Below are 27753 nucleotides of genomic sequence, written 5' to 3' on the forward strand. Positions count from 1 at the left end.
CCCTCCCTCCCTCCATTCGCGAAATGACATATGCTGCTCTATCTCCACCATGGGTGCCAATATCCAAATCGGCAGTTCCCTGTGGAATGGCGGCGAGCGCAGGATCCTTTCAATAAAGCGTTGCCATATTGCAGCTGTATGCTGTAGGAGAGTAGGGTCTGCAATCCTATGATCACCCAGATTTTTTGCTTTTGTTTCACTGGTTTACGACTTTCTCTGGCTGTGGGCCTGCCAATCAGACCCACAGCCTGGCTGTTCTCTTTCTAAATTACGATATGTACCCTAGGTGCATTTACCAATTGGTACTGGGCCACCTTATCAGACCCCGTAACGCAGGGCATAGGTGTACCCAGGGCCACCAGGGGCTGCAGCATGTATTATGCCACCCCTGGCTGGCCTCCTAAATTTGACACAACTGGCTGCATGACAGCTGGGGCAAAGTCGTGTAATCACCCTTTGCTTTAGGTATAGTAGCTCTATATCTAACCATACAGTGGACACCCGAGTTCCTATCAGTCACTCCTATGGCAGGCCTTGACAATCCTGAAGGCAGAGTGCGTGGGCTCGTGTGAACTAGGTTCTGGCCCGAGCCGAGCCCGGTTGCAGCTTGCGGAATCAAGACCCAATGGCTGTTCCATGATAACGCGTACCACATCGGTAACTTCGGTGTCGCGTTATCAAGGCATGTCGAGTAAGGTGTCATACGAATCGGGATGCTGCCCCCTCACCAATTGTGGCGACGAGGTTAGCATTCCGCCCTTCTAGAGGGACACGACATGTACGTAACTGTGAACCCCGGTTAAAGTTAACTAAAGCCTCAGCTCCACAAAATGGATGCTGCCACCACAGACACGAGTCTGACCTCCTGCTGCTGGGAGTCCTTCCAGCGAGGAGAGCTTGGACAAAGGGTTTCCTGTCGAGGGCGGTGTTCGCACCGTCCCATACAGGGTTTGTGTATTCTGGGTAGGTAGGGCTTTTGCGAGAAGGTGACTGCGGAGTGGCACCCCGGTGCTCACTACGCATCTGCCGGTTAGAACCAGTTCCAGGGGCACCAGCCCTGGCCTGGGGAAAGTCCGGCAGGGGAGAGGGGTGTAACTACCCCCCTTCCTGGTCCCACCCTTAGGGCAGGACCTAGTCATGTACCCACCCCTTTCTTTAGAATAAAGACCGGAGCGGGGACCCTTCCAAATTAGATCATCTTTGAATCAAGAACTACTTTCTACGAAAGGACATTCAAGACTCTTCTCAAGATTTCTCCCTTGTGACTAAGGAGTAGTCACCCTGCATCAGCGGGCACCATCTAAGAACTCTGCGGTTTGCTGTAAGTCCTTCCTCAAGGAATCCGACGGCCCAGCTCGACGAGAACCGGCTTCCCTGGCACCTCTGACCTCTACCCACGTCATCAGCTCAGCTGTGATCTGTGGGTGCGACGAGACCTCGAGGGACCGGCCATCATCAAAACCTGCACGCTTTCTTAACCAGCACGACCATCGAAGTAATTCTCTGGTGAGTGCTCTGGGGTCCGAGAAGCCCCGACCCTGAGCCGCTCCAGCACCGAAGTGCAGTCTCCCAGCATCTCCACGATCTGCGTGGGGCCCTTCTGCTCGCTGCTCAGCACGTTGTCTGGTCACTAGCCGCTGGCTTGTGCCCTTCCGTGACGACATCCAACAATCCACTCTGCTGGTCTGGTTGCTCCAGACTGGCCATTGCTTCCATCTTTGCGAGAAGCACCCCGGGCCCTCCTGGTCCACTCAAGACGCCATCTTAGGCCCACCACGTGGCCCTGAGATCTGCCAAGGCTTGTTGCCCCATCCTGGGCCCAGCGACGCCGACAGCATCATCCTTCGTGGGACAGCTCGCACCTCCACCGTGGTCGCCGACAACGCCTCCTGGTCCGTGAGACTGCAGAGCCTAGCGTCGCCCACTCACCTGGTCGAGGTGACGGCCAACCGGTGCCTTCCTGGTACCCTCTGACTACTGGCTAGTAGTACGAACTTGGTCCCCTCTGCTTTCAGGTATCATCAATCTCTGATCCAGGCTTGGATCTCTACGAACTATTCATCACTGGTCGCCGGCCAGCAACTCCCTTTCTTCCGGCTCCTGGCTCGTCAGCGAAGACCCCGACGCCTGTAAGACTTGTGCAGCCGCAGCCCTCGTGGCTAGGTAACTCGGCATTTCGGTGCCTGCATAGCCTCTTTACTCTAGGGTCCCGAGTCCCTCGCTTCCGACTTGCCTTATCGGGTCCGCCCGAGACCTTAAACTTTCCGTGTCCTCGGACACTTGTTTTAATTGTGCACTTGAAGTATTTTCCTAAGAGATTTGGTTTGTGCTTAGTACCCTGTCCTCATAAAGAGTCCAGGGCTGTTGTGAATCTTAATAAATATCCTGTTTATTTTCATAACACTTGTGTGGTGTCCTTTCACTTGGTGTTCAAGGGGTACATGTGTGGTAAACAGCTGGCTTAACGCGCCCTCTCGAGTCTTTAGCCTTAGACTGCTCGTATCCACGCTACTAGGATAGCTGGTCTATAGGTTGACTTACAACCAAACACCATAAGGGTCGTTGGAACGATGCATAGCGGTCGCTAGAATAGCGAACGTTGCATATCGGGCCAACTTCTCACATTGGTGAGCAGCGGTTGGGATTTGAGCTTGCTGTTGTTTTACCACACGTATCCTAAGAATATCTTGTTGAAAGATCACATAAGTACTGTTAGTACATATAACTAAAGCTTAGAATACTCTGAGTTCTACTGAACCAGCTGTTGTAGCTCCTCAAGGCTTAGCACACCTTGGCTGCAACTCTTAGCAAGGGAATAGTAGGTAAACACATAGTGTAGGTAGGTGCATCACTTACACCACACTAGAAACAGTATGTCGGACAAAGGAGGAAACTCTGAGTCTCCCCTCGTGTCAGTTGACCCTCCACAGGTCATCCCTTCGAGATATACTGTGCTGAGCTTCAAGGAGTTAAGACAAGTGTGTCACTCCAGGAAGATCAAGCAGGGGTCTAACCCCACCACGTCCTTTCTGATTGGTCTCTTGGAGACTTATGATGCCAGAAAAGCTGAGACCCTTCCCAGCTCTTCTAATCCAGAAAGTGACATGCCTCCCCTCGAGGGAACCAGAGACGATCCTGACCTCATCCACCTCGCAACTGAGAACGAAGATGTGGAGGATGATGAGGATGAGGATCCCTCTGGGGATGAGGCAGATAAGGGACAGGTAGAAGTCGTTAGACTAAGCAGGTCCAACTTAAGCAAACATGATAGTGGTACTGGGGGACCCCCAGCGCTACTGTCAGGTCCGCTTAACATTGGGAATGGACGAGCCCGATCTCTGTCGAGAGACTCTGGCAGATCCCTTCAAACCAATGGCTCTCACAACTCTTCTCAAAGAGGGATGACGTCCCCTCAGAGGAGAGTGTACGAAGCTAAGGAAAGGGCAGCTAATCTGAGGATTGAAAGGGAAGAACTTGCCCTGGCCAAAGAAAGGCTTGCCTTTGCTAGAGAGCAACAGTTAAGTGGGGTAGTCCCCACTGGTGGCAGCAATGTACCTAGCAATAGGGAAAGGAGTTTTGATACGAAACACCTTGGTAAGATAGTGCCCCCCTTTAAACAAGGGGACGACATCCACAAATGGATAACTGCTTTGGAGAGGGCCTGCACTGTGCAGGGTGTTCCCCAGAGTCAGTGGGCAGCTATCTTGTGGCTCTCCTTTGAAGGAAAAGGAAGAGACAAGCTCCTCACCACAAGGGTGGAGGACGCTAACGATTACCAAGTCTTGAAAAATACACTCGTTGAAGGGTTCGGCCTAACCACTGAGCAGTACCGGGTGCTGTTCAGGGATACCCAGAAAACGCAGTCTCAAGATTGGTCTGACTTTGTCGATTGTGCCACTAAGGCTTTTGAGGGCTGGTTGCTGGGCAGTAAGTTACTGATTACAAAGGATTGTATAATTTGATGATGAGAGAACAAATTTTAAACAATTGTCAGAACCAGTTGTTGCATCAGCATCTTGTCGACTCGGATCTGACCTCTCCCCAAGAATTGGGAAAGAAGGCAGACAGATGGGTTCGTACAAGAGTTAAACAGAACCAGGGCCAGAATCAAGGTGGTCAGAAGAAAGCAGACCAGAAGGGTAAAGATTCTAAGGGGGAACAAAATGACCAGAAGTCTTCGACAGGTCCCCAACAACCCAAAGAGGGTGGGGGTCAGGCTCCCCAAAAGAAGAAAGAAGGCCAATCCAAAAGATGGTGCCAGTACTGCAAAAGTAAATCTCACTGGTTTAGTGAGTGCACCAAGAAAGGAGGAGGGCAGACTCCTGCCACTGCAGCCCCTAAGGCACCTGTGCCCCCTAGTACAGCCAGCAGTGGTAGTGCGCCTCCCAAGGGTTTAGTAGGGTTAACCCTGAGTTCTGAGGGGCGTGATGACTTAGTTGGCACACTCACTCAGGCTGTCCTTGTCAGTACAGGGGACGTGGACGTGTCCCCTGACATAAGTCCCAATACTTTGGGCAAATACAGACAGACGCCTTTCATAAATGGAAAGATGGCTCAGGCCTATAGGGACACTTGTGCCAGCGTCACCATGGTGACGCCTAACTTTGTGGACCCTGGACAGATCATGCCAGGTACAGAATTCCTGGTGACCAATGCAAGCAATGTCACTACCAATCACAGTATGGCAATTGTAGCTTTCTCCTGGGGAGGGGTAACTGGCCAAAAGAAGGTTGTAGTTAGTTCAGACCTCCCAGTGGATTGTTTGTTGGGCAATGATTTGGAGTCATCACAATGGTCAGAAGTGGAGCACCGGACTCACATGGAAATGTTAGGTTTGCCAGCACATGTGTTCGCTGTGACCAGGTCACAGGTCAGGAAATGCCCCACTGAACAGGTGCTGGATCCTGGAACAACGGACCAGACACCTCCCAAGAAAAAGAGCGGTAGGGTTAAGGCTGCGCCTTCCCCCTTGCCCCAGGTCGTGGATCAAGTCTCAGAGGAGGCTGACCTACAGGAATTGAGGGAAACTGAGCCTAGGGAGTTCGAACTTGATCAAGTTGAATTCTTGGGTTCAGGGGGACCCTCAAGGGAAGACCTGGGGAAGGACCAGTTAGACTGCCCTTCTCTTGAACCCCTCAGACAGCAGGCTGCTGCTGAGGCTGCTGGGAACGTCACAGGTACCCACAAGGTATACTGGGAAGACGGACTCCTGTACACTGAGTCAAGAGACCCCAAGCCTGGCATGACCAGGAGGCTGGTTGTACCCTTGTCTCAGCGTGGTTTCCTACTTACCTTGGCCCACGAGATTCCCTTAGCAGGTCACTTAGGCCGGACGAAGACGTGGGACAGGCTTGTCTCACACTTTCACTGGCCTCATATGAACGAAGATACCAAGGAGTTTTGCCGCTCCTGTGTCACTTGCCAAGCCAGTGGTAAGTCAGGTGGCACGACAAAGGCCCCCCTTATACCAATGCCTGTGGTGGGGGTGCCCTTTGAACGGGTGGGGATCGACATCGTCGGTCCCATGGAACCACCCACAGCATCAGGGCACAAGTTTATACTGGTGGTGGTGGATCATGCCACCAGGTATCCTGAAGCTATTCCCCTTAGGACCACTACAGCACCTGTTGTGGCAAGAGCCCTAGTTGGAGTATTCTCCAGAGTGGGCTTCCCTAAGGAGGTCGTCTCCGACAGAGGTGCAAACTTTATGTCGAGCTACTTAACTGCTATGTGGAAGGAATGTGGTGTCAACTACAAGTTCACTACACCCTATCATCCACAATGCAATGGGCTTGTTGAGAGATTCAACAGGACCCTGAAAGGGATGATTCATGGACTACCAGAAAAGCTTCGGCGTAGATGGGACGTCCTGATCCCCTGCCTCTTGTTCGCCTACAGAGAAGTCCCACAGAAGGGGGTTGGCTACAGCCTTTTTGAACTTTTGTACGGACATCCTGTAAGAGGACCCCTGTGTTTGGTGAAGGAAGGATGGGAGAGACCTCTCAAAAAGCCTGCAGCCAACATAGTGGACTATGTGCTTGGCCTCCGCTCGCGGATGGCTGAATACATGGAAAAGGCATCTGAAAACCTTAAGGCCAGCCAAGAACTCCAAAAAGCTTGGCATGACCAAAAGGCTGTCTTGACTGTTTACCAGCCCGGACAGAAGGTGTGGGTGTTGGAGCCAGTGGCCCCAGCAGCACTCAAGGACAAATGGTCCGGGCCCTACACCATCCTGGAGAAAAAGGGAGAGGTCACCTACCTGGCCGACCTGGGAACTCCCCGGAGCCCCCACAGGGTGCTTCATGTCAACAGGCTCAAGGCATATGTCGACAGGAAGGACATGAGTTTGCTCATGGCCCTAGATGAGGGACAGGAAGAGGAGAGTGACCCTCTCCCCGACCTGCTCACTCAGAATCCTGACGATGGATCGGTAGATGGTGTTGTCTTTTGTGGCAGCCTCTCCGAACATCAACAGAGCGACTGTAAACAGGTTCTTCAGTCGTTCAGACATATGTTTTCTCTAACACCCAGTCAGACCAATTGGTGCACCCATGAGGTCGACACTGGTGACAGCTTGCCCGTCAAGAGTAAAATCTACCGGCAGCCTGATCACGTTAGAGACTGCATCAAGAGTGAAGTGCAGAAAATGTTGGAGCTGGGAGTCATTGAACCCTCGGATAGCCCTTGGGCTAGTCCCGTAGTTCTAGTGCCGAAACCTCACACCCCGGGCGGTAAGAAAGAGATGAGGTTCTGCGTAGACTACAGGGGTCTCAATGCAGTCACTAAGACTGACACCCACCCAATACCAAGGGCAGACGAGCTTATCGATAGATTGGCTTCAGCCAACTACCTAAGTACGTTTGACCTGACAGCTGGGTATTGGCAAATCAGGTTAGCTGAGGACGCCAAGCCTAAAACCGCATTTTCAACCCCTGGTGGGCATTATCAGTTCGTGGTGATGCCCTTTGGTCTGAAAAATGCACCTGCCACCTTCCAAAGGTTGGTGAATCAAGTCCTTACTGGGCTGGATGACTTCTGTGCGGCGTATCTTGACGATATTGCTGTCTTTAGCTCCACCTGGGAGGATCACCTGGTCCACCTGCGGAAAGCGTTAGAGGCTCTGCAAGCAGCCGGCCTCACTATCAAGGCCACCAAGTGCCAGATAGGGCAGACACAGGTTGTATACCTGGGCCACCTTGTAGGTGGAGGCCAGGTTCAGCCACTGGAGAGCAAGATACAGTCAATCAGGGACTGGGCTCCTCCAACCACCCAGACTCAGGTTCGAGCTTTCTTGGGCCTGACTGGTTACTATAGGAAGTTTGTCAGGAACTATGGTTCAATTGTGACACCATTAAATGAACTGACAAGTAAGAAAATGCCAAAAAAGGTTCAGTGGACAGCGAGCTGTCAAAAAGCATTCGATGACCTAAAGCAGGCCATGTGCACGGCGCCTATCCTCAAGAGTCCGGACTACTCCAAACCATTCATTGTCCAAACAGATGCTTCTGAGTTGGGTGTGGGAGCTGTTCTTTCTCAACTGAATTTTGATGGTCAAGACCAGCCCATTGCTTTTATAAGCAGAAGGCTGACCCCTAGAGAGAAGAATTGGTCAGCTATTGAGAGGGAGGCCTTTGCTGTGGTTTGGGCCCTGAAGAAGCTGAGGCCATACTTGTTTGGCACTCACTTCAAGATTCAGACCGACCATAAGCCCCTCTTATGGCTAAATCAGATGAAGGGTGAAAACCCCAAACTGCTTAGGTGGTCCATTTCCCTACAGCGGATGGACTTTACAGTGGAACATAGACCTGGTACTGATCATGGCAATGCCGATGGGCTCTCCAGATATTTCCACTTAGAACAAGAAGACTCACCTGGTCAAGGTTAGCTTATTGTTCCGACGTTTGGGGGGGGGTCATGTAGGAGAGTAGGGTCTGCAATCCTATGATCACCCAGATTTTTTGCTTTTGTTTCACTGGTTTACGACTTTCTCTGGCTGTGGGCCTGCCAATCAGACCCACAGCCTGGCTGTTCTCTTTCTAAATTACGATATGTACCCTAGGTGCATTTACCAATTGGTACTGGGCCACCTTATCAGACCCCGTAACGCAGGGCATAGGTGTACCCAGGGCCGCCAGGGGCTGCAGCATGTATTATGCCACCCCTGGCTGGCCTCCTAAATTTGACACAACTGGCTGCATGACAGCTGGGGCAAAGTCGTGTAATCACCCTTTGCTTTAGGTATAGTAGCTCTATATCTAACCATACAGTGGACACCCGAGTTCCTATCAGTCACTCCTATGGCAGGCCTTGACAATCCTGAAGGCAGAGTGCGTGGGCTCGTGTGAACTAGGTTCTGGCCCGAGCCGAGCCCGGTTGCAGCTTGCGGAATCAAGACCCAATGGCTGTTCCATGATAACGCGTACCACATCGGTAACTTCGGTGTCGCGTTATCAAGGCATGTCGAGTAAGGTGTCATACGAATCGGGATGCTGCCCCCTCACCAATTCTGGCGACGAGGTTAGCATTCCGCCCTTCTAGAGGGACACGACATGTACGTAACTGTGAACCCCGGTTAAAGTTAACTAAAGCCTCAGCTCCACAAAATGGATGCTGCCACCACAGACACAAGTCTGACCTCCTGCTGCTGGGAGTCCTTCCAGCGAGGAGAGCTTGGACAAAGGGTTTCCTGTCGAGGACGGTGTTCGCACCGTCCCAGACAGGGTTTGTGTATTCTGGGTAGGTAGGGCTTTTGCGAGAAGGTGACTGCGGAGTGGCACCCCGGTGCTCACTACGCATCTGCCGGTTAGAACCAGTTCCAGGGGCACCAGCCCTGGCCTGGGGAAAGTCCGGCAGGGGAGAGGGGTGTAACTACCCCCCTTCCTGGTCCCACCCTTAGGGCAGGACCTAGTCATGTACCCACCCCTTTCTTTAGAATAAAGACCGGAGCGGGGACCCTTCCAAATTAGATCATCTTTGAATCAAGAACTACTTTCTACGAAAGGACATTCAAGACTCTTCTCAAGATTTCTCCCTTGTGACTAAGGAGTAGTCACCCTGCATCAGCGGGCACCATCTAAGAACTCTGCGGTTTGCTGTAAGTCCTTCCTCAAGGAATCCGACGGCCCAGCTCGACGAGAACCGGCTTCCCTGGCACCTCTGACCTCTACCCACGTCATCAGCTCAGCTGTGATCTGTGGGTGCGACGAGACCTCGAGGGACCGGCCATCATCAAAACTGCACGCTTTCTTAACCAGCACGACCATCGAAGTAATTCTCTGGTGAGTGCTCTGGGGTCCGAGAAGCCCCGACCCTGAGCCGCTCCAGCACCGAAGTGCAGTCTCCCAGCATCTCCACGATCTGCGTGGGGCCCTTCTGCTCGCTGCTCAGCACGTTGTCTGGTCACTAGCCGCTGGCTTGTGCCCTTCCGTGACGACATCCAACAATCCACTCTGCTGGTCTGGTTGCTCCAGACTGGCCATTGCTTCCATCTTTGCGAGAAGCACCCCGGGCCCTCCTGGTCCACTCAAGACGCCATCCTAGGCCCACCACGTGGCCCTGAGATCTGCCAAGGCTTGCTGCCCCATCCTGGGCCCAGCGACGCCGACAGCATCATCCTTCGTGGGACAGCTCGCACCTCCACCGTGGTCGCCGACAACGCCTCCTGGTCCGTGAGACTGCAGAGCCTAGCGTCGCCCACTCACCTGGTCGAGGTGACGGCCAACCGGTGCCTTCCTGGTACCCTCTGACTACTGGCTAGTAGTACGAACTTGGTCCCCTCTGCTTTCAGGTATCATCAATCTCTGATCCAGGCTTGGATCTCTACGAACTATTCATCACTGGTCGCCGGCCAGCAACTCCTTTTCTTCCGGCTCCTGGCTCGTCAGCGAAGACCCCGACGCCTGTAAGACTTGTGCAGCCGCAGCCCTCGTGGCTAGGTAACTCGGCATTTCGGTGCCTGCATAGCCTCTTTACTCTAGGGTCCCGAGTCCCTCGCTTCCGACTTGCCTTATCGGGTCCGCCCGAGACCTTAAACTTTCCGTGTCCTCGGACACTTGTTTTAATTGTGCACTTGAAGTATTTTCCTAAGAGATTTGGTTTGTGCTTAGTACCCTGTCCTCATAAAGAGTCCAGGGCTGTTGTGAATCTTAATAAATATCCTGTTTATTTTCATAACACTTGTGTGGTGTCCTTTCACTTGGTGTTCAAGGGGTACACGTGTGGTAAACAGCTGGCTTAACGCGCCCTCTCGAGTCTTTAGCCTTAGACTGCTCGTATCCACGCTACTAGGATAGCTGGTCTATAGGTTGACTTACAACCAAACACCATAAGGGTCGTTGGAACGATACATAGCGGTCGCTAGAATAGCGAACGTTGCATATCGGGCCAACTTCTCACATATGCCTCACCACATTAGGGAGTTCAGCATTAGCCCCGGACCCACGTATTAAGGCCACACGAAGCTCCTGCACTGTGGCCCGTCCCGCTAACAATCGTGTCTCGCACACGTCCGTGTCTGCAAACCACCTGGCCGCCGGAAGGAGCTGCGCCGCGTGATAATATAGATCGAAGCGCGGGGCCTCCAACCCTCCCTCCTCAAAGGAGCGCACAACGGTACTTAGGGCCACTTTGCTACATCGCCCTGCCCAAAGCAGGGATGTGAGCAACGTGTTGAGGGTCCGGAAAAACCTAGGAGGAAGAGGACACAAAGAGTTTTGAAGGACATACAGTATCCTCGGCAGCATCACCATTTTAGCGATTGCCAGCCGCCCCATTAGGGACAGTGGTAGGGTGTTCCAAAAAAGAATGGATTGCCGGAGGGACGTGAGCACCCTATCTGCGTTACGGGCGAGGGACTGTTCCTCCGTCGAGGCCACATGTATTCCCAGGTAACGGAAACTGGTCTGCTCCCATCTTAGTCCAAGCTCCGGTAAGTCCTCCTGAGGCACCATGTCAAAGCCGGATATCGGGAAAATTATTGACTTATTACGATTAAGGCGCAAGCCCGACACCTCACCGAAACAATCCAGGAGGTGGAGCAACCTCGGATGCGCCTTCCTGGGGGTCGTTAAATAAAACAAAGCGTCATCCACGTATAACGACAGGACATTGCAGGTGTCCCCCACCTGAATACCCCATTGCTGCAACTGAGTACGGATCTTGACAGCCAACGGCTCTATAGCCAGAGCGAAGAGTAGCAGCGAGAGGGGGCACCCCTGTCTTGTGCCCCGACCCAGCCGCCACTCCTCCGACCTCGCACCACCCAGACGCACCCGGGCCCTAGGGGAGCTATAGAGGATCCTAATCCAGCGGGCGAAGTTGGGCCCTACGCCCAATGTCCGGAGGACCTCCTGCAGGTAGCCCCAGTCGACGGTATCAAACGCCTTGGCGAGGTCTATGGAGACCAAGACCGCCTGTTCTTCCCTGTTATGTACCTCGTTTTGAATGTGGGCCAACCGTCTCAGGTTCATGGCTGGGGATAAATCCGCATTGGTCTTGGTCTACTAAGTGCTCCATGTGGGGTGCCAGCCGAATGGCCAATAGTTTTGTGAGAATTTTGATATCCGTGTTTATCATGGTGATCGGCCGATAGGAGGAGGGGTCGTGCTTGCCCCCCCCCCCCAGGTTTAAGGATCATACAGATTTCTTGAGCCATGCTCTGTGGGAGGTCTCCTCTTTCGAACGCCTCCAGGTAGACCTGCAGAAGGAGCGGAGCTAAATTATCCCGAAATTCGTGATAAAATTCGTCGCTTCCCGGCAATTTGGCACGCGGCAAGTGGGCCAGCGCCTCATGAACCTCAGGCAATGTCAGGCCTGTGTCCAGCTCCTCCGATCCGAATCTGAAAGGGTCGACACAGGCAACCCCTGTAAATAGGGGAGATAAGAGGCCTCAGAAATATCCAAGTCCGCAGAGTATACTTGCCGTAAATGGGAGTGGGAGTGGAGAACCCTCAGGAGGGCCTGCTCAGAATAGACCAACTCTCCGCCACGGTCCCGAAGGGCAACAATGCGCTCGGGGTCTGCTCCTTTCTCAGAATCCAGGCCAGTAGCCTCCCAGACTTATCACCCTCCCTGTGGAGGCGTAGCCGATATTGGGCCAGGGTGTATTTGTCGAGCCTATCTAGGGTATCATGAAGCTGCGTCCTGGCATTCTGTTCCTCCAGCCTCTGGAGTTCGTTAGGGTCCACCACATGTTGGGCGGTCAGGAGGGCATCTTCCGCCTTTTGGAGATCCTGGAGGAGCTGTTTCCGGACATCATAAGTGAGTCCCATGCAAGCGCCCCTCACCACTGCCTTCAGGGCCTCCCACTTGGTGGCCAAGGACACGCTGCCCTCACCCCAATTAATGTCGACATACGTCTTCGATGGCTTTCCCACCTGGTCCCGGAGGATATCCACTGGGAGCCTCCAAGTCCGAGGGTGGACAACTCGAGACTCCCATTGAACCATACAAGCCACTGGGGAGTGGTCTGACAGGAAACGGGCTTGATGCGTTATATCCACTGTCATGGTGGACTCGGCATTCGCTACTAAGACTCTATCTAGGCGACTATATGTACCATGTGTGAGGGAGAAGCATGTGTACACCTTCTGTGCCGGGTGTCTGAGGCGCTAGACGTCCACTGCGCCCACGTTTTCCATGACCTCTTTAAGCTGTGTAGTCATACGGGGTTTTGTACCGGCCCGGGGTGGGAATCTATCCAACACAGGGTCAAGTATGCAGTTAAAGTCTCCAAACCAAAGCAACGGGGTACCCAGGTTGTGAATCAGGGAGTTTTGAAGGGACCCGTGGAACGTCGGGTCATCAGTATTGGGTGCGTAAGAGTTTGAGATTGCTAGATCCCTGCCATCAAGCTTGGCCCTAAGGAACAGGTACCGACCCTGGATGTCCGCTTCCATATACTGGATCGCGAGCGGCACCCCAGGCGCCACCCAAACCAGAACCCCCCTAGCATATGTAGAGAAGGACGCGTGAAACCGCTGACCAAGGTGGGTCTCCTGCAAGCAAGCAATGGATATTTTGTGTCTTTGAAGGAAGGAGAGGACTCTATAACGCTTAGCGCATGTGCCTAGCCCCCTCACGTTCCAGCTCATAAATTTATACCCCATGATTTCCAGTAGAATTTACCCTGCCGCATCCAGCTGTTCACAGAGTATGTCCCCACCAGTGCCCGACCTGCAAAACAAATAATGCCAAAAACATTTCCCCTCAACTTTCCTGTCAAACAAACCCCCCGCCTCCCGCGAGCAAGATATCAGCAACAACCATATACGCCAATATGCCCTTACCCTGCTGGTGCCAGGACGTGCACTGCCTCCCCTTTCTCCCAACAAGACAGATACGCTCAATAAACAATAAAGAAAAAAAAACAGTCCCCCCACCCCCAACTCCCTGCCAGACCCAATGTCAATACAAGACCATATACCGGGCTCTACTAGGCTGCCCAATTCCAATCTCACTCATCTCACTATCCACACTCACCTCCCCCCCCCCACGTTCATACATTATACATAGAGGGGAGACCCTCCTGCATGGGTACCACCTTCTAAAGTGGGCTCAACACAGTCCCAAGACCTGGCCTAGGCCGAACATGTATTTCACTCAGTCCATAGATCCCTTCAAGATGAATCCGCCGCCTCGGGAGTCCCGGTCCCCCCAGTCTCTGGGACCACCGGAGCGGTGAGCGACGTGCTCTCTGCCGTGACCCGCAGTGTTTCCGGGACCAGTATTTCTTCGGGCTCATGAGGCTTCAGTGCCCCAGTCTCGTCTTCGGCATCCGACTGGGCCAGATGTAAAGCCCCATCGACCCCCACTGTGACTCTGCGGCTCTCCTCGCTCTCTGCGGCCTCGGAGCGGCGTCTACGCCATGGTGGTCGAGTTCCCCAGTTCTCAAGGGGTCCCCCGTGTTCACCCGGCGGAAGGTCGTCTCCCCTGATCTCCAGCCATTCCCAGACCTCATCCGGGGAATCGAAAAAGTGCGCCTTTCCCTGGGACCGCACCTTGAGTTTGGTCGGGTATAGCAGCATGTATTGCAGATGCATCTCCCGGAGCTTCTGCTTAACTCACAAAAAGGACTTTCGCTGCTCTTGGACTTGTTGGGTGTAATCCGGGTAGATGGAGATCCTGCTGTTTTCAAAGGTAAGGTTCGCTGCCTCCCTAGCCGCACGAAGAATACAGTCTCTATCCCGATAATTTAGAATTTTGGCTATGAGTGCACCCGGCCGCGGCGGGGGGACCAGAGCCCGGTGCGCTCTCTCAATCACAAAGACCTCCGACAGTCCCCTTGGGCACAACTTTGTACGAATCCAGTTCTCAAGGAAACGCTCCTCATTGCCTGCTTCTGCCCCTTCCGGCACTCCAAGGACCCTGATGTTGCTGCGACGTGCCCTCCCTTCCGCGTCCTCCGCTCTCCTCTCCAGGGCTCCCGTCGTGTCTGTAAGCTGTGAGACCGTCTTCCTGAGGGAGGCCACCTCACCTTGCAACTGTTCTATATTGCCCTCAGCATCAGAGACCTTATCCGCCACCTTTCGGAGGTCCGTCCTCAACAGGTTGACATCGATGGACACTGTTTCTATTTGGCGCTCCAGTGCAGTGTGGGATCCCTGGATCGCTTTCAGCAATTCCGCCCGGGAGGGTTTGCCGGGGGCCTCCGCCCCCTCGTCTTGTCCCGACTGCTGCGTAATCCGCTGAGATGGTAGCCGCTGGGTGGTGTACTGTGTTATCGTGTTGGGCTGCGTAGAGCGAGACATCCTGTCCTTGCGCATTGCCAGTGCCCCAAGTGTCTCGACCAGTTCTCCGGAGGGGCAACAAGGGTTGTGTCCCGCAACGCCCGCTCTCCTGTGGTACAGTTCGCACCCTCAGGCCCCAGCGGCAGACCGCAACTCCACGCAGTAACCAAGCTCCACTCCTTCGCCAGATATTCGTCGCCGGTAGGAGGCCGCCAGTGTCAGCGAAGCGTCTTTCCCCGGCTCATGCGACCCCAGAAGGGGATCAAGACCCACTGTCCTCGCCCCAGCAAGCTTCCAACACTACTAAATGGGGGCGGGGGGAAATGCGGCGTAGGGACGAAGTAGGGCCACCCAATGTTTAGGTCGTACTCGGTGTCCCAGCGGGGGTGGATCCGGCCCCCAATGTCCAGTACTCGGGGCAAGTGCTGCAGGGAGATCTTAGGAGCGGATTCCGGTCCAGCAATGCCACCCGATTCTTTTAGGGGTACTTTGCACTCAGCGGCCCCCGGGAACTCCCCAGTGAGTCTATCCGCTAGGGAGCGGAGATTAGGCCAAGCCCGGCCGAAGGCACACCCACGAGGGACGTGATCCTCAGAGTCTTGTGGCAGAGTCCCTCCAGGAGATGGGCTCCCGGCGTTCCAAATTTCTGGGGCCCCTGGGCCTGTTTACACAGTTGGGGAGCCCGGCCCGCCTCCTCCCATCTGCGCCAGCTTGCGCTCGTGGTTTCCCGGTTTCCCAGCCCCTCCTTCAGCTGGGGGGCTATGGGCGGCGAGGCTGAGCTGCGTCAGGCTATCCGGGGACAGCGGGCCCCGGCAGGAGCCACCCCAAGGCGCCCCGCTGGTCCCGAGGGCCGCACCCACCTGGGTTTGAGGCGCCGCCTCCAGGTTCGTGTAGGCCTCAGACCGGGGCCTTTCCCAACTGCGGGCTGCCTCCATTCGTCCTGCCGCGGGTTTTGTCTTGCTCCACCGGGACACCGCAGTCGAGCCGCGCCCTTCCAGCCGGGCAGCGACTCCTGGAGCAATGAAGTTCCCCACACAGGGGAGGCTCAGGGAGGCACGACCGGCCGCCGCGCCCACCACACCAGCCACAGGACGGCCACAGCAGCACAGGCCTTCGTCGGTCCCGGCAGGTACCTCTCAAATCTCCTCAGGACAGAGCCCCAGTTGGCAGCGGGCTCCGTCGTCCAGTGAGCAGCACTCCAGGCGCAGTTTCCAAAGGCAGTCTCCGGCTCCCAGCTCCGCCACCCCCCCAGAGCAGGCCGCAGACCCCGGCCTCGCGTAGTCAGAGGACCGGGGCACCACAGTCCAGGCAGCTTACTCGGCCGCACTCGCGGGGGCCCGCCTTCTTTCCGCCCAAATAGTGAGCCCCATGTACAAGGGGAGCAGGCGACCCCTAAATCCGTACCCTAGGAGCCCGGACAGGATAATTAGACAGGATTACGGGGTCCGTTGGCCGGGAGCTGGTGGAGCTCACGTCCTGTCGGCCATGCTGCTTGGCCACTCCCCCTCGTGATCGGTATTTACTTTTGCTTCGGATGCTGCATTTTGTTGATAATGCTTTGGCGTCGCCACAATATCACCCTGACTGTGACCGCCTTTTTAAGATTCCGCCTGTTCTTGATCACTTTGTAGATCGATCTTCAGAGATCTATACTCCAGGGAAAGCAATATCTATTGATGAGTCTTTGGTCCTGTTCAAGGGCCGTTTGGTTTTTAGGCAGTACATTCCTAGCAAGAGGGCATAGAATTAAGCTGTACATGTTGTCTGAGAGTAGGACAGGATAGGTTTTTAATTTTCCGTGTGTACACTGGTAGGGATTCCACTATTGACCCCCCTGGTTTTCCATCCACTTTTGGAGTTTCAGAGAAAATTGTGTGGGATCTTGCTAGAGGACTGTTTAACAGAGGCCACCATTTGTACCTTGATAACTTCTTCACTGCTGTGCAATTGTTTAAGGAATTGTTCAAAGTGGACACTTTTGCTTGAGGCACAATCCGCTCTAATCGTAAAGGTTATCCAAAAGAGCTTGTTTGCAAATAACTTCAGAGGGGACAGTGCAGTTCCTTGCGTAGTGATGAACTACTAGCTGTGCAATTTGTGGACAGGAGGGATGTGTACATGCTGACTACTATCCATGATGAAAGCACTTCACCTGTAACTGTTTGCGGACTACAATAAGCACATGGGTCGTGTTGATAGAGTAGATCAGAGGTTGGAACCTTACACTGCTATTCGCAGGCTTACATTTGGTTCAAGAAGTTGGGCATCCATCTCTTCAATTTAGCAACTTTCAATGATTTTGTTGTGTTCAAGGAGTGTTCTCCTGCATCAAAGTTGACTTTTGTTCCGTTTCAGGAGTCTGTGATTGGCAGCCTCCTGGGCAAGTGTTCCTAGAGTTGGAGTGGTGGAGGATGTGACTTTCCTGATTTAATTCCTCCCACGCCCAAAAAAAACAATCCCTGTAAGAGATGTAGAGTCTGCTTGTGAAGAGGTGTGCAGAAGGAGAGTCATATGCACTGTGCCGATTGTCCTTCTAACCCTGGCCTGTGTGTGCCCACATGGACTGGTGCTTGGCTGGCGGTAAGTGGACTGGCTCTTGGCTGGCGGTGTGTGTGGATTGGCTCTTGGCTGGCAGTGTGCGTGAATTGGCACTTGGCTGGCGGTGTGCGTGGACTGGAGGTTGGCTGGCGGTGTGCGTGGACTGGTGCTTGGCTAGCGGTGAGCGGACTGGTGCTCGGCTGGTGGTGAGCGGTCTGGCGCTTGGCTGGCGGGGTGCATGGACGGGTGCATGGCTGTAGATGTGCATGGACGGGTGCTTGGCTGGCGTTGTGTGAGTAGTGACTTGCTGCTGGTCACTACACACACTGCTAGCTAATCGCCACTCCACGCAATCCGTGAGCTGGCCTTTAAATGGCGCGGTCTGCTGGTGTGAGTGTTGTAAAGTGCTGGGCCCGCGGCTGGCAGTGTGAATGGTTTTGTATGCGTCACACGTATGTAAGGTGTATGAATGGCCTGTAAAGCGGTTGGTGCCTTGTCGTGGCTTTACAGCTCACGAGCTGAGTCAATGGTTCAGTTTCTCGTCCTTTCAATTATTAACTGTGCATTTCATTTTTGTGAAATCTCTGGTTAATACAACTGTATATACTGAACCATCACTCACCCTCGAGCCAAATCCAACCAGTATGTCTTTGTGCTTGAAGAATAGGTGGTTGTGCAGAAATATTTTTCTTTTCTGTCTTTCTCAAGCAGGGTGTACCTTGTCCCTTTTTGTGAGTGTTGTAATGTGTTGGTTTCGTGCCTGGTAGTGTGAATGGACTTGTGTGTATCACGTATGAAAGGTGTGTGAATGGCCTGTAAAGCGGTTGGTACCTTGCCGTGGCTTTACAGCTCACGAGCTGCGAGTCAATGGTTCAGTTTTTTGTCCGTTTAATTACTGACAGTGCATTTCATTTTTGTGAAATCTCTTGTTAATAAAATTTTATATACTGAACCATCACTCGCCCTCGTGCCAAATCCAACCTGTATGTGTGTGTGCTTAAGGAATAGATGGCTGTGCAGGTATCTTTGTCTTTTTAGTATCTCTGCCAAGGTGTACATTCCATCTAAGAATAACCTACCAACTCTAGATATTGTCGTAAACTAAACACCCATGGGAGTACATGGTGATGTCTCTCTTGTGGATACCAACACGTTATCTTACCCACAATGTCCTCCAAACCTCAAAATGCCTGTCACATTTTCCTTGCATTATTGTGCCAAAAATGTTCACGCTGCAAACAGAAATAACAACTTTCCTATCCCCCGCCTTTCACCAAGTAATCCAATAGAAATGGTACTTCACTCGCGTGGGAGGCCCAAGTTCCCGCGACAGGCAAGGGCCCAAAACGTAGAGAGGTGACATCAAAATTGCCTATCACAAAACAACCTGGTTTTGCAAGGGGGGTCAGCTTTGTTTATGGCTCTGTGCTCGGCTGCCATCTAGGGAAACCTACCAAACCCACACATTTCTGAAACCTAAACACCTGAGGGATTCCAGGGAGGTATGGCGTGCGTGGATCCCCCATGTTTCCTTACCCAGAATCCCCTGCAAATCTCCAATTTAGCTGAAAACCCCCCACTTTTTTAGCACATTTTTGTGTGGGAAAGTTGTGACATCACCGGGCTGACACAAACTTCCTACCACCCAGCGTTCCCCCGGGTCTCCCAATAAAAATGATGCCTCACTCGTGTGGAGGCCCAAGTAACGCAACAGGCAAGGGCTCAAAATGTAGTAAGGCAACATCAAAATTGCCTATCTCAAAACAACCTGGTTTTGCACGGGGGTCAGCTTTGTTTTTGGCCCCGTGCTCGGCGGCCATCTAGAAAGCCTACCAAACCCACACATTTCTGAAAACTAGACACCCGGGGGATTCCAGGGAAGTATGGCTTGCGTGGATCCCCCAACGTTTCCTTACCCGGAATCCTCTGCAAACCTCAATTTTAGCTGAAAAAAGCACTTTTTCACACATTTTTGTGTGGGAAAGTTGTGGCATCACTGGGCTGACACAAATTTCCTACCACTCAGCGTTCACCTGGTCTCCCGATAAAAATGGTGCCTCACTTGTGTGGGAGGCCCAAGTACCCGGGACAGGCAAGGGCCCAAAACATAGTGAGGCGACATCAAAAATGCCTATCACAAAGACTTTGGGGAACGCTGGGGGGGGGGGGGGTCAATTTGTGGATCCACGCAGATTCCAGAACTTTCCACCACAGAAATGTGAGGAAAATTTGGGTTTTTTGACAATTTTTCTGGTTTGCAAGGGATTCTGGGTAACAGAACCTGGTGAGAGGCAGTTGAGTCACCCCATCCTGGATTCCCCTGGGTGTCTAGTTTTCAAAAGTCTATAGGTTTGCTAGGTTTTCCTAGGTGCCGGCAGAGCTAGGGTTAAAAATCTACAGCTAGGCACTTTGCCAAAAAACAGTAATTTTTCACTGTGAAATTGTGTTGTGCCCACGTTGCGTTTTGCGCCATTTCCTGTCGCCGGCACATGGCCTACCCACACAAGAGAGGTACCATTTTTCTTGGAAGACTTTGGGGAACGCGGGGTGGGTGGCTCCCCGTCGAAAAGACAGTCACCTTCAAACTCCCCACCCACGCCTACAAATCCCTCAACAACATCGGACCCAAAGACCTCAACAAGAAAGTATCCTTCCCCGTACCCAAAAGGAACCTCCTCTCTGCCGACCTCGCCCTGGCAGTGGCCCTCTGCCTCTGCAGAAACAGAACAGGCGGGAGAGCCTTCTCCTACATCGCAGCCAAGACCAGGAACAAGCTCCCTGTGGACATCAGGCCCGCCCCGACCCTGCAAATGTTCAGGGAAGACCTCAAGACCTGGCTCTTCGACTAATCTGGAGCTGTCCACCCCTCCCTCTCCCCATCGCCTTGAGACCCTCGCGGGTGAGTAGCGCACTTCACCAACCCCTGATTGATTGATATCCTATAGAAACACTACGGGGCTGAGCCAGAATATCTTACTGAGCTCCACCGCCCTGTAGAAACACTACAGGGGCTGAGCCAGAATATCTTACTGAACTCCACCACCCTGTAGAAACACTACAGGGGCTGAGTCAGAATATCTCACTGCACTGCACCGCCCTGTCAGAAGCACTACAGGGGCTGAGCAAGAATATCTCACTGAACTCCACCGCCCTGTAGAAACACTACAAGGGCTGAGCCAGAATATCTCCCTGAACTCCACCGCCCTGTAGAAACACTACAGGGGCTGAGCCAGAATATCTCACTGAACTCCACCGCCCTGTCGGAAGCCACAGTTCAAAGATTCAGAATTTCGAATTACAGTTTTGTGTAAACACCAATTGGACTAACAATTTAAGTTTCTGCCTGACTGGTATTCGAAGTAACACAATATTACCACATACAGGATAACCACATGCAATATTACCGCATACAACATAACCACATACAGTATTACCACATACAGTATTACCCAATGCAGTATAGCCATGTGCAGCATAACCATGTGGAGTATAGCCACGTGCAGTATAGCCACGTGCAGTATAGCCACATGCAAACAAAACAGGTGATGGACCGAATGTGGATCAATGTCACACATTCACCCCAGTCCGAAGATCTGGGCCCAAATCCATCGTTTTTTTGCACTCCACACCACCCTGGGTTAGACAATGGCGATATGCAAATCAGCTCTGACCCTGTGCCCCATGGGAACAGTCCAGTCCGAACTACAAAAGCCATGTCCTTCCCAGAACGGAATCAAGCATCCGAGGACCGGACCGGTTTCGAGGGAACACCTCTCATCAGCCCGGCTAGATTGACTCCAGTGGTGTGGAGTGCCTGGGACCCACGTCTGAGCATCCCCAGCGCACTTATGGCGGCAATTGCAAACAAAACAGGTGATGGACCGAATGTGGATCAATGTCACACATTCACCCCAGTCCGAAGATCTGGGCCCAAATCCATCGTTTTTTTGCACACCACACCACCCTGGGTTAGACAATGGCGATATGCAAATCAGCTCTGACCCTGTGCCCCATGGGAACAGCCCAGTCCGAACTACAAAAGCCATGTCCTTCCCAGAACGGAATCAAGCATCCGAGGACCGGACCGGTTTTGAGGTAACACCTCTCATCAGCCCGGCTAGCTTGACTCCAGTGGTGTGGAGTGCCTGGGACCCACGTCTGAGCATCCCCAGCGCACTTATGGCGGCAATTGCAAACAAAACAGGTGATGGACCGAATGTGGATCAATGTCACACATTCACCCCAGTCCGAAGATCTGGGCCCAAATCCATCGTTTTTTTGCACTCCACACCACCCTGGGTTAGACAATGGCGATATGCAAATCAGCTCTGACCCTGTGCCCCATGGGAACAGTCCAGTCCGAACTATAAAAGCCATGTCCTTCCCAGAACGGAATCAAGCATCCGAGGACCGGACCGGTTTCGAGGTAACACCTCTCATCAGCCCGGCTAGCTTGACTACAGTGGTGTGGAGTGCCTGGGACCCACGTCTGAGCATCCCCAGCGCACTTATGGCGGCAATTGCAAACAAAACAGGTGATGGACCGAATGTGGATCAATGTCACACATTCACCCCAGTCCGAAGATCTGGGCCCAAATCCATCGTTTTTTTGCACTCCACACCACCCTGGGTTAGACAATGGCGATATGCAAATCAGCTCTGACCCTGTGCCCCATGGGAACAGTCCAGTCCGAACTACAAAAGCCATGTCCTTCCCAGAACGGAATCAAGCATCCGAGGACCGGACCGGTTTCGAGGTAACACCTCTCATCAGCCCGGCTAGCTTGACTCCAGTGGTGTGGAGTGCCTGGGACCCACGTCTGAGCATCCCCAGCGCACTTATGGCGGCAATTGCAAACAAAACAGGTGATGGACCGAATGTGGATCAATGTCACACATTCACCCCAGTCCGAAGATCTGGGCCCAAATCCATCATTTTTTTGCACTCCACACCACCCTGGGTTAGACAATGGCGATATGCAAATCAGCTCTGACCCTGTGCCCCATGGGAACAGTCCAGTCCGAACTACAAAAGCCATGTCCTTCCCAGAACGGAATCAAGCATCCGAGGACCGGACCGGTTTCGAGGTAACACCTCTCATCAGCCTGGCTAGCTTGACTCCAGTGGTGTGGAGTGCCTGGGACCCACGTCTGAGCATCCCCAGCGCACTTATGGCGGCAATTGCAAACAAAACAGGTGATGGACCGAATGTGGATCAATGTCACACATTCACCCCAGTCCGAAGATCTGGGCCCAAATCCATCGTTTTTTTGCACTCCACACCACCCTGGGTTAGACAATGGCGATATGCAAATCAGCTCTGACCCTGTGCCCCATGGGAACAGTCCAGTCCGAACTATAAAAGCCATGTCCTTCCCAGAACGGAATCAAGCATCCGAGGACCGGACCGGTTTCGAGGTAACACCTCTCATCAGCCCGGCTAGCTTGACTCCAGTGGTGTGGAGTGCCTGGGACCCACGTCTGAGCATCCCCAGCGCACTTATGGCGGCAATTGCAAACAAAACAGGTGATGGACCGAATGTGGATCAATGTCACACATTCACCCCAGTCCGAAGATCTGGGCCCATATCCATCGTTTTTTTGCACTCCACACCACCCTGGGTTAGACAATGGCGATATGCAAATCAGCTCTGACCCTGTGCCCCATGGGAACAGTCCAGTCCGAACTACAAAAGCCATGTCCTTCCCAGAACGGAATCAAGCATCCGAGGACCGGACCGGTTTCGAGGTAACACCTCTCATCAGCCCGGCTAGCTTGACTCCAGTGGTGTGGAGTGCCTGGGACCCACGTCTGAGCATCCCCAGCGCACTTATGGCGGCAATTGCAAACAAAACAGGTGATGGACCGAATGTGGATCAATGTCACACATTCACCCCAGTCCGAAGATCTGGGCCCAAATCCATCATTTTTTTGCACTCCACACCACCCTGGGTTAGACAATGGCGATATGCAAATCAGCTCTGACCCTGTGCCCCATGGGAACAGTCCAGTCCGAACTACAAAAGCCATGTCCTTCCCAGAACGGAATCAAGCATCCGAGGACCGGACCGGTTTCGAGGTAACACCTCTCATCAGCCCGGCTAGCTTGACTCCAGTGGTGTGGAGTGCCTGGGATCCACGTCTGAGCATCCCCAGCGCACTTATGGCGGCAATTGCAAACAAAACAGGTGATGGACCGAATGTGGATCAATGTCACACATTCACCCCAGTCCGAAGATCTGGGCCCAAATCCATCGTTTTTTTGCACTCCACACCAGTTTTGTTTGCAATTGCCGCCATAAGTGTGCTGGGGATGCTCAGACGTGGGTCCCAGGCACTCCACACCACTGGAGTCAAGCTAGCCAGGCTGATGAGAGGTGTTACCTCGAAACCGGTCCGGTCCTCGGATGCTTGATTCCGTTCTGGGAAGGACATGGCTTTTGTAGTTCGGACTGGACTGTTCCCATGGGGCACAGGGTCAGAACTGATTTGCATATCGCCATTGTCTAACCCAGGGTGGTGTGGAGTGCAAAAAAACGATGGATTTGGGCCCAGATCTTTGGACTGTGGTGAATGTGTGACATTGATCCACATTCTGTCCATCACCTGTTTTGTTTGCAATTGCCGCCATAAGTGCGCTGGGGATGCTCAGACGTGGGTCCCAGGCACTCCACACCACTGGAGTCAAGCTAGCCGGGATGATGAGAGGTGTTACCTCGAAACCGGTCCGGTCCTCGGATGCTTGATTCCGTTCTGGGAAGGACATGGCTTTTGTAGTTCGGACTGGACTGTTCCCATGGGGCACAGGGTCAGAACTGATTTGCATATCGCCATTGTCTAACCCAGGGTGGTGTGGAGTGCAAAAAAACAATGGATTTGGGCCCAGATCTTTGGACTGGGGTGAATGTGTGACATTGATCCACATTCTGTCCATCACCTGTTTTGTTTGCAATTGCCGCCATAAGTGCGCTGGGGATGCTCAGACGTGGGTCCCAGGCACTCCACACCACTGGAGTCAAGCTAGCCGGGCTGATGAGAGGTGTTACCTTGAAACCGGTCCGGTCCTCGGATGCTTGATTCCGTTCTGGGAAGGACATGGCTTTTGTAGTTCGGACTGGACTGTTCCCATGGGGCACAGGGTCAGAACTGATTTGCATATTGCCATTGTCTAACCCAGGGTGGTGTGGAGTGCAAAAAAACGATGGATTTGGGCCCAGATCTTTGGACTGGGGTGAATGTGTGACATTGATCCACATTCTGTCCATCACCTGTTTTGTTTGGTATAGCCACATGCAGCATTACCACATGCAGCATTACCACATGCAGCATTACCGCATGCAGCATTACCGCATGCAGCATTACCGCATGCAGCATTACCACATGCAGCATTACCACATGCAGTTACACTCAATCAGATATTACCGGGGACACATTCCACTTTGGGAGAAATGACAAAAATTGTAGCAGGAAAAAGACAAATAGAAGTTGATCCCTCGAAATACTGCGGCCAATATACAGAATGAAGAGAAGTAGGAGTCTAGAAAATCTGGAAAAGACAAAGTTTACAGACACAAATCAATTTCCTACCACTCAGCGTTCACCTGGTCTCCCGATAAAAATGGTGCCTCACTTGTGTGGGAGGCCCAAGTACCCGCGACAGGCAAGGGCCCAAAACATGGTGAGGCGACATCAAAAATGCCTATCACAAAGACTTTGGGGAACGCTGGGGGGGGGGGGGCATTTTGTGGATCCACGCAGATTCCAGAACTTTCCACCACAGAAATGTGAGGAAAATGTGGGTTTTTTGACAATTTTTCTGGTTTGCAAGGGATTCTGGGTAACAGAACCTGGTGAGAGGCAGTTGAGTCACCCCATCCTCGATTCCCCTGGGTGTCTAGTTTTCAAAAGTCTATAGGTTTGCTAGGTTTTCCTAGGTGCCGGCAGAGCTAGGGTTAAAAATCTACAGCTAGGCACTTTGCCAAAAAACAGTAATTTTTCACTGTGAAATTGTGTTGTGCCCACGTTGCGTTTTGCACCATTTCCTGTCGCCGGCACATGGCCTACCCACACAAGAGAGGTACCATTTTTCTTGGAAGACTTTGGGGAACGCGGGGTGGGTGGCTCCCCGTCGAAAAGACAGTCACCTTCAAACTCCCCACCCACGCCTACAAATCCCTCAACAACATCGGACCCAAATACCTCAACAAGAAAGTATCCTTCCCCGTACCCAAAAGGAACCTCCGCTCTGCCGACCTCGCCCTGGCAGTGGCCCCCTGCCTCTGCAGAAACAGAACAGGCGGGAGAGCCTTCTCCTACATCGCAGCCAAGACCAGGAACAAGCTCCCTGTGTACATCAGGCCCGCCCCGACCCTGCAAATGTTCAGGGAAGACCTCAAAACCTGGCTCTTTGACTAATCTGGAGCTGTCCACCCCTCCCTCTCCCCAGCGCCTTGAGACCCTCGCGGGTGAGTAGCGCACTTCACCAACCCCTGATTGATTGATTGATATCCTATAGAAACACTACGGGGCTGAGCCAGAATATCTTACTGAGCTCCACCGCCCTGTAGAAACACTAAAGGGGCTGAGCCAGAATATCTTACTGAACTCCACCACCCTGTAGAAACACTACAGGGGCTGAGTCAGAATATCTCACTGCACTGCACCGCCCTGTCAGAAGCACTACAGGGGCTGAGCAAGAATATCTCACTGAACTCCACCGCCCTGTAGAAACACTACAGGGGCTGAGCCAGAATATCTCCCTGAACTCCACCGCCCTGTAGAAACACTACAGGGGCTGAGCCAGAATATCTCACTGAACTCCACCGCCCTGTCGGAAGCCACAGTTCAAAGATTCAGAATTTCCGAATTACAGTTTTGTGTAAACACCAATTGGACTAACAATTTAAGTTTCTGCCCGACTGGTATTCCAAGTAACACAATATTACCACATACAGGATAACCACATGCAATATTACCGCATACAACATAACCACATACAGTATTACCACATGCAGTATTACCCAATGCAGTATAGCCATGTGCAGCATAACCATGTGCAGTATAGCCACGTGCAGTATAGCCACGTGCAGTATAGCCACATGCAGCATAACCACATGCAGCATTACCACATGCAGCATTACCACATGCAGCATTACCGCATGCAGCATTACCGCATGCAGCATTACCACATGCAGTTACACTCAATCAGATATTACCGGGGACACATTCCACTTTGGGAGAAATGACAAAAATTGTAGCAGGAAAAAGACAAATAGAAGTTGATCCCTCGAAATACTGCGGCCAATATACAGAATGAAGAGAAGTAGGAGTCTAGAAAATCTGGAAAAGACAAAGTTTACAGACACAAATCAAGTAACTGTACCTGACCCGAGTGCACATTACCATTAAATACCATACCATACAAAATCATACCACACCATATTATACCATGATCCAACCCTATAGCACACCACGCCATCCAATCCCTTCTTAACATTTCATACCATACCACCACAACATCCCATACCATAAAAGTCCATTCCACAATACCCAATCGCATCCCATTCCTTTCTATCCCAAACCACCATAACCTTCCATACCATACCATACATACCATAACATTCCATAGTATTCCACACCACACCATACCATACATACCATTCCATAGTACACCACACCACACCATACCACACCATACCATAGCATACCACACCATTTTAATGAATAGTAACATACAGAACTAATCGTCACAATGATATTTACCTTTATAATTCTTCACCACGGCCTCTGGCCACTGAATCTTCACATTATTACACCTGTAATAACACACATATCATCTTTGTATTAAAGAACAATGACAGCTGCAGGAACAAAGGATGAACATCACATAAGACTTGTATTTGAAATAAGATTCAGTATTAAGAGCAGCGCCTGCAGACTAGAGCTCAGAGCGAGTTACTGTTCATACACAACTGTCAAAGCTCTAACGATATCCAAAAGTACCTTCAATATCTCTTGCCAGGATCTGGATGTTCTAAAGCAGATAGCTCAGTGAGACCAGCGTGCTTCATGTGATGCCATGGAGTGCCTCAGTGTGAGTCTTCTAGGAGCTGTGGTTAGCTCAGTGAGTCGGGGGCTGACTAACAGGTTACATCTGCTTCTGGTGGAGTCTCATGTATATACTTAATAAATGCTTTCTTAACTGAGGCCCACGTGCATTCCTGCCAGCACCCACAACACAACACTGCCACATCCAATCCCTGGCGGTGCAAACCTTGTCAGCATTCCTGCACAACCAAGAAGTTTCGGTAGCTTTTTCTGGGGGTAGGTAAGTCAGGTTGGGCTGTGTGATTATTTCCCTCCTGAGGCGGAAGCCGGGAGGTTGCTGTGCCGCGATTCTCTTGCTTGTTTTAATACTTATTATTTCGGCTTGGTTTAAAAAGCTTTTAACTTGCTACCACCTCTCCCCATCTCCTCGCTACCTGGGC

At 52.4% G+C, this 27753-nt stretch overlaps 1 protein-coding gene across 1 annotated transcript in view; it reads right to left on the bottom strand.

Moving 5' to 3' along the window:
- The window catches only part of LOC147668285 (E3 ubiquitin-protein ligase TRIM39-like), a 198650-nt gene that overhangs the window by 33434 nt on the left and 137463 nt on the right, over positions 1–27753 (bottom strand). Inside the window, exon 5 of the mRNA XM_086948634.1 lies at positions 27029–27081. Coding sequence (XP_086804760.1) covers positions 27029–27081 — 53 coding nt within the window. The remainder of the gene's footprint in view (positions 1–27028; positions 27082–27753) is intronic.

This window comes from Lissotriton vulgaris, unplaced genomic scaffold, assembly GCF_964263255.1.
Source record: "Lissotriton vulgaris unplaced genomic scaffold, aLisVul1.2 SCAFFOLD_328, whole genome shotgun sequence".
Lineage (NCBI taxonomy): Eukaryota > Metazoa > Chordata > Amphibia > Caudata > Salamandridae > Lissotriton > Lissotriton vulgaris.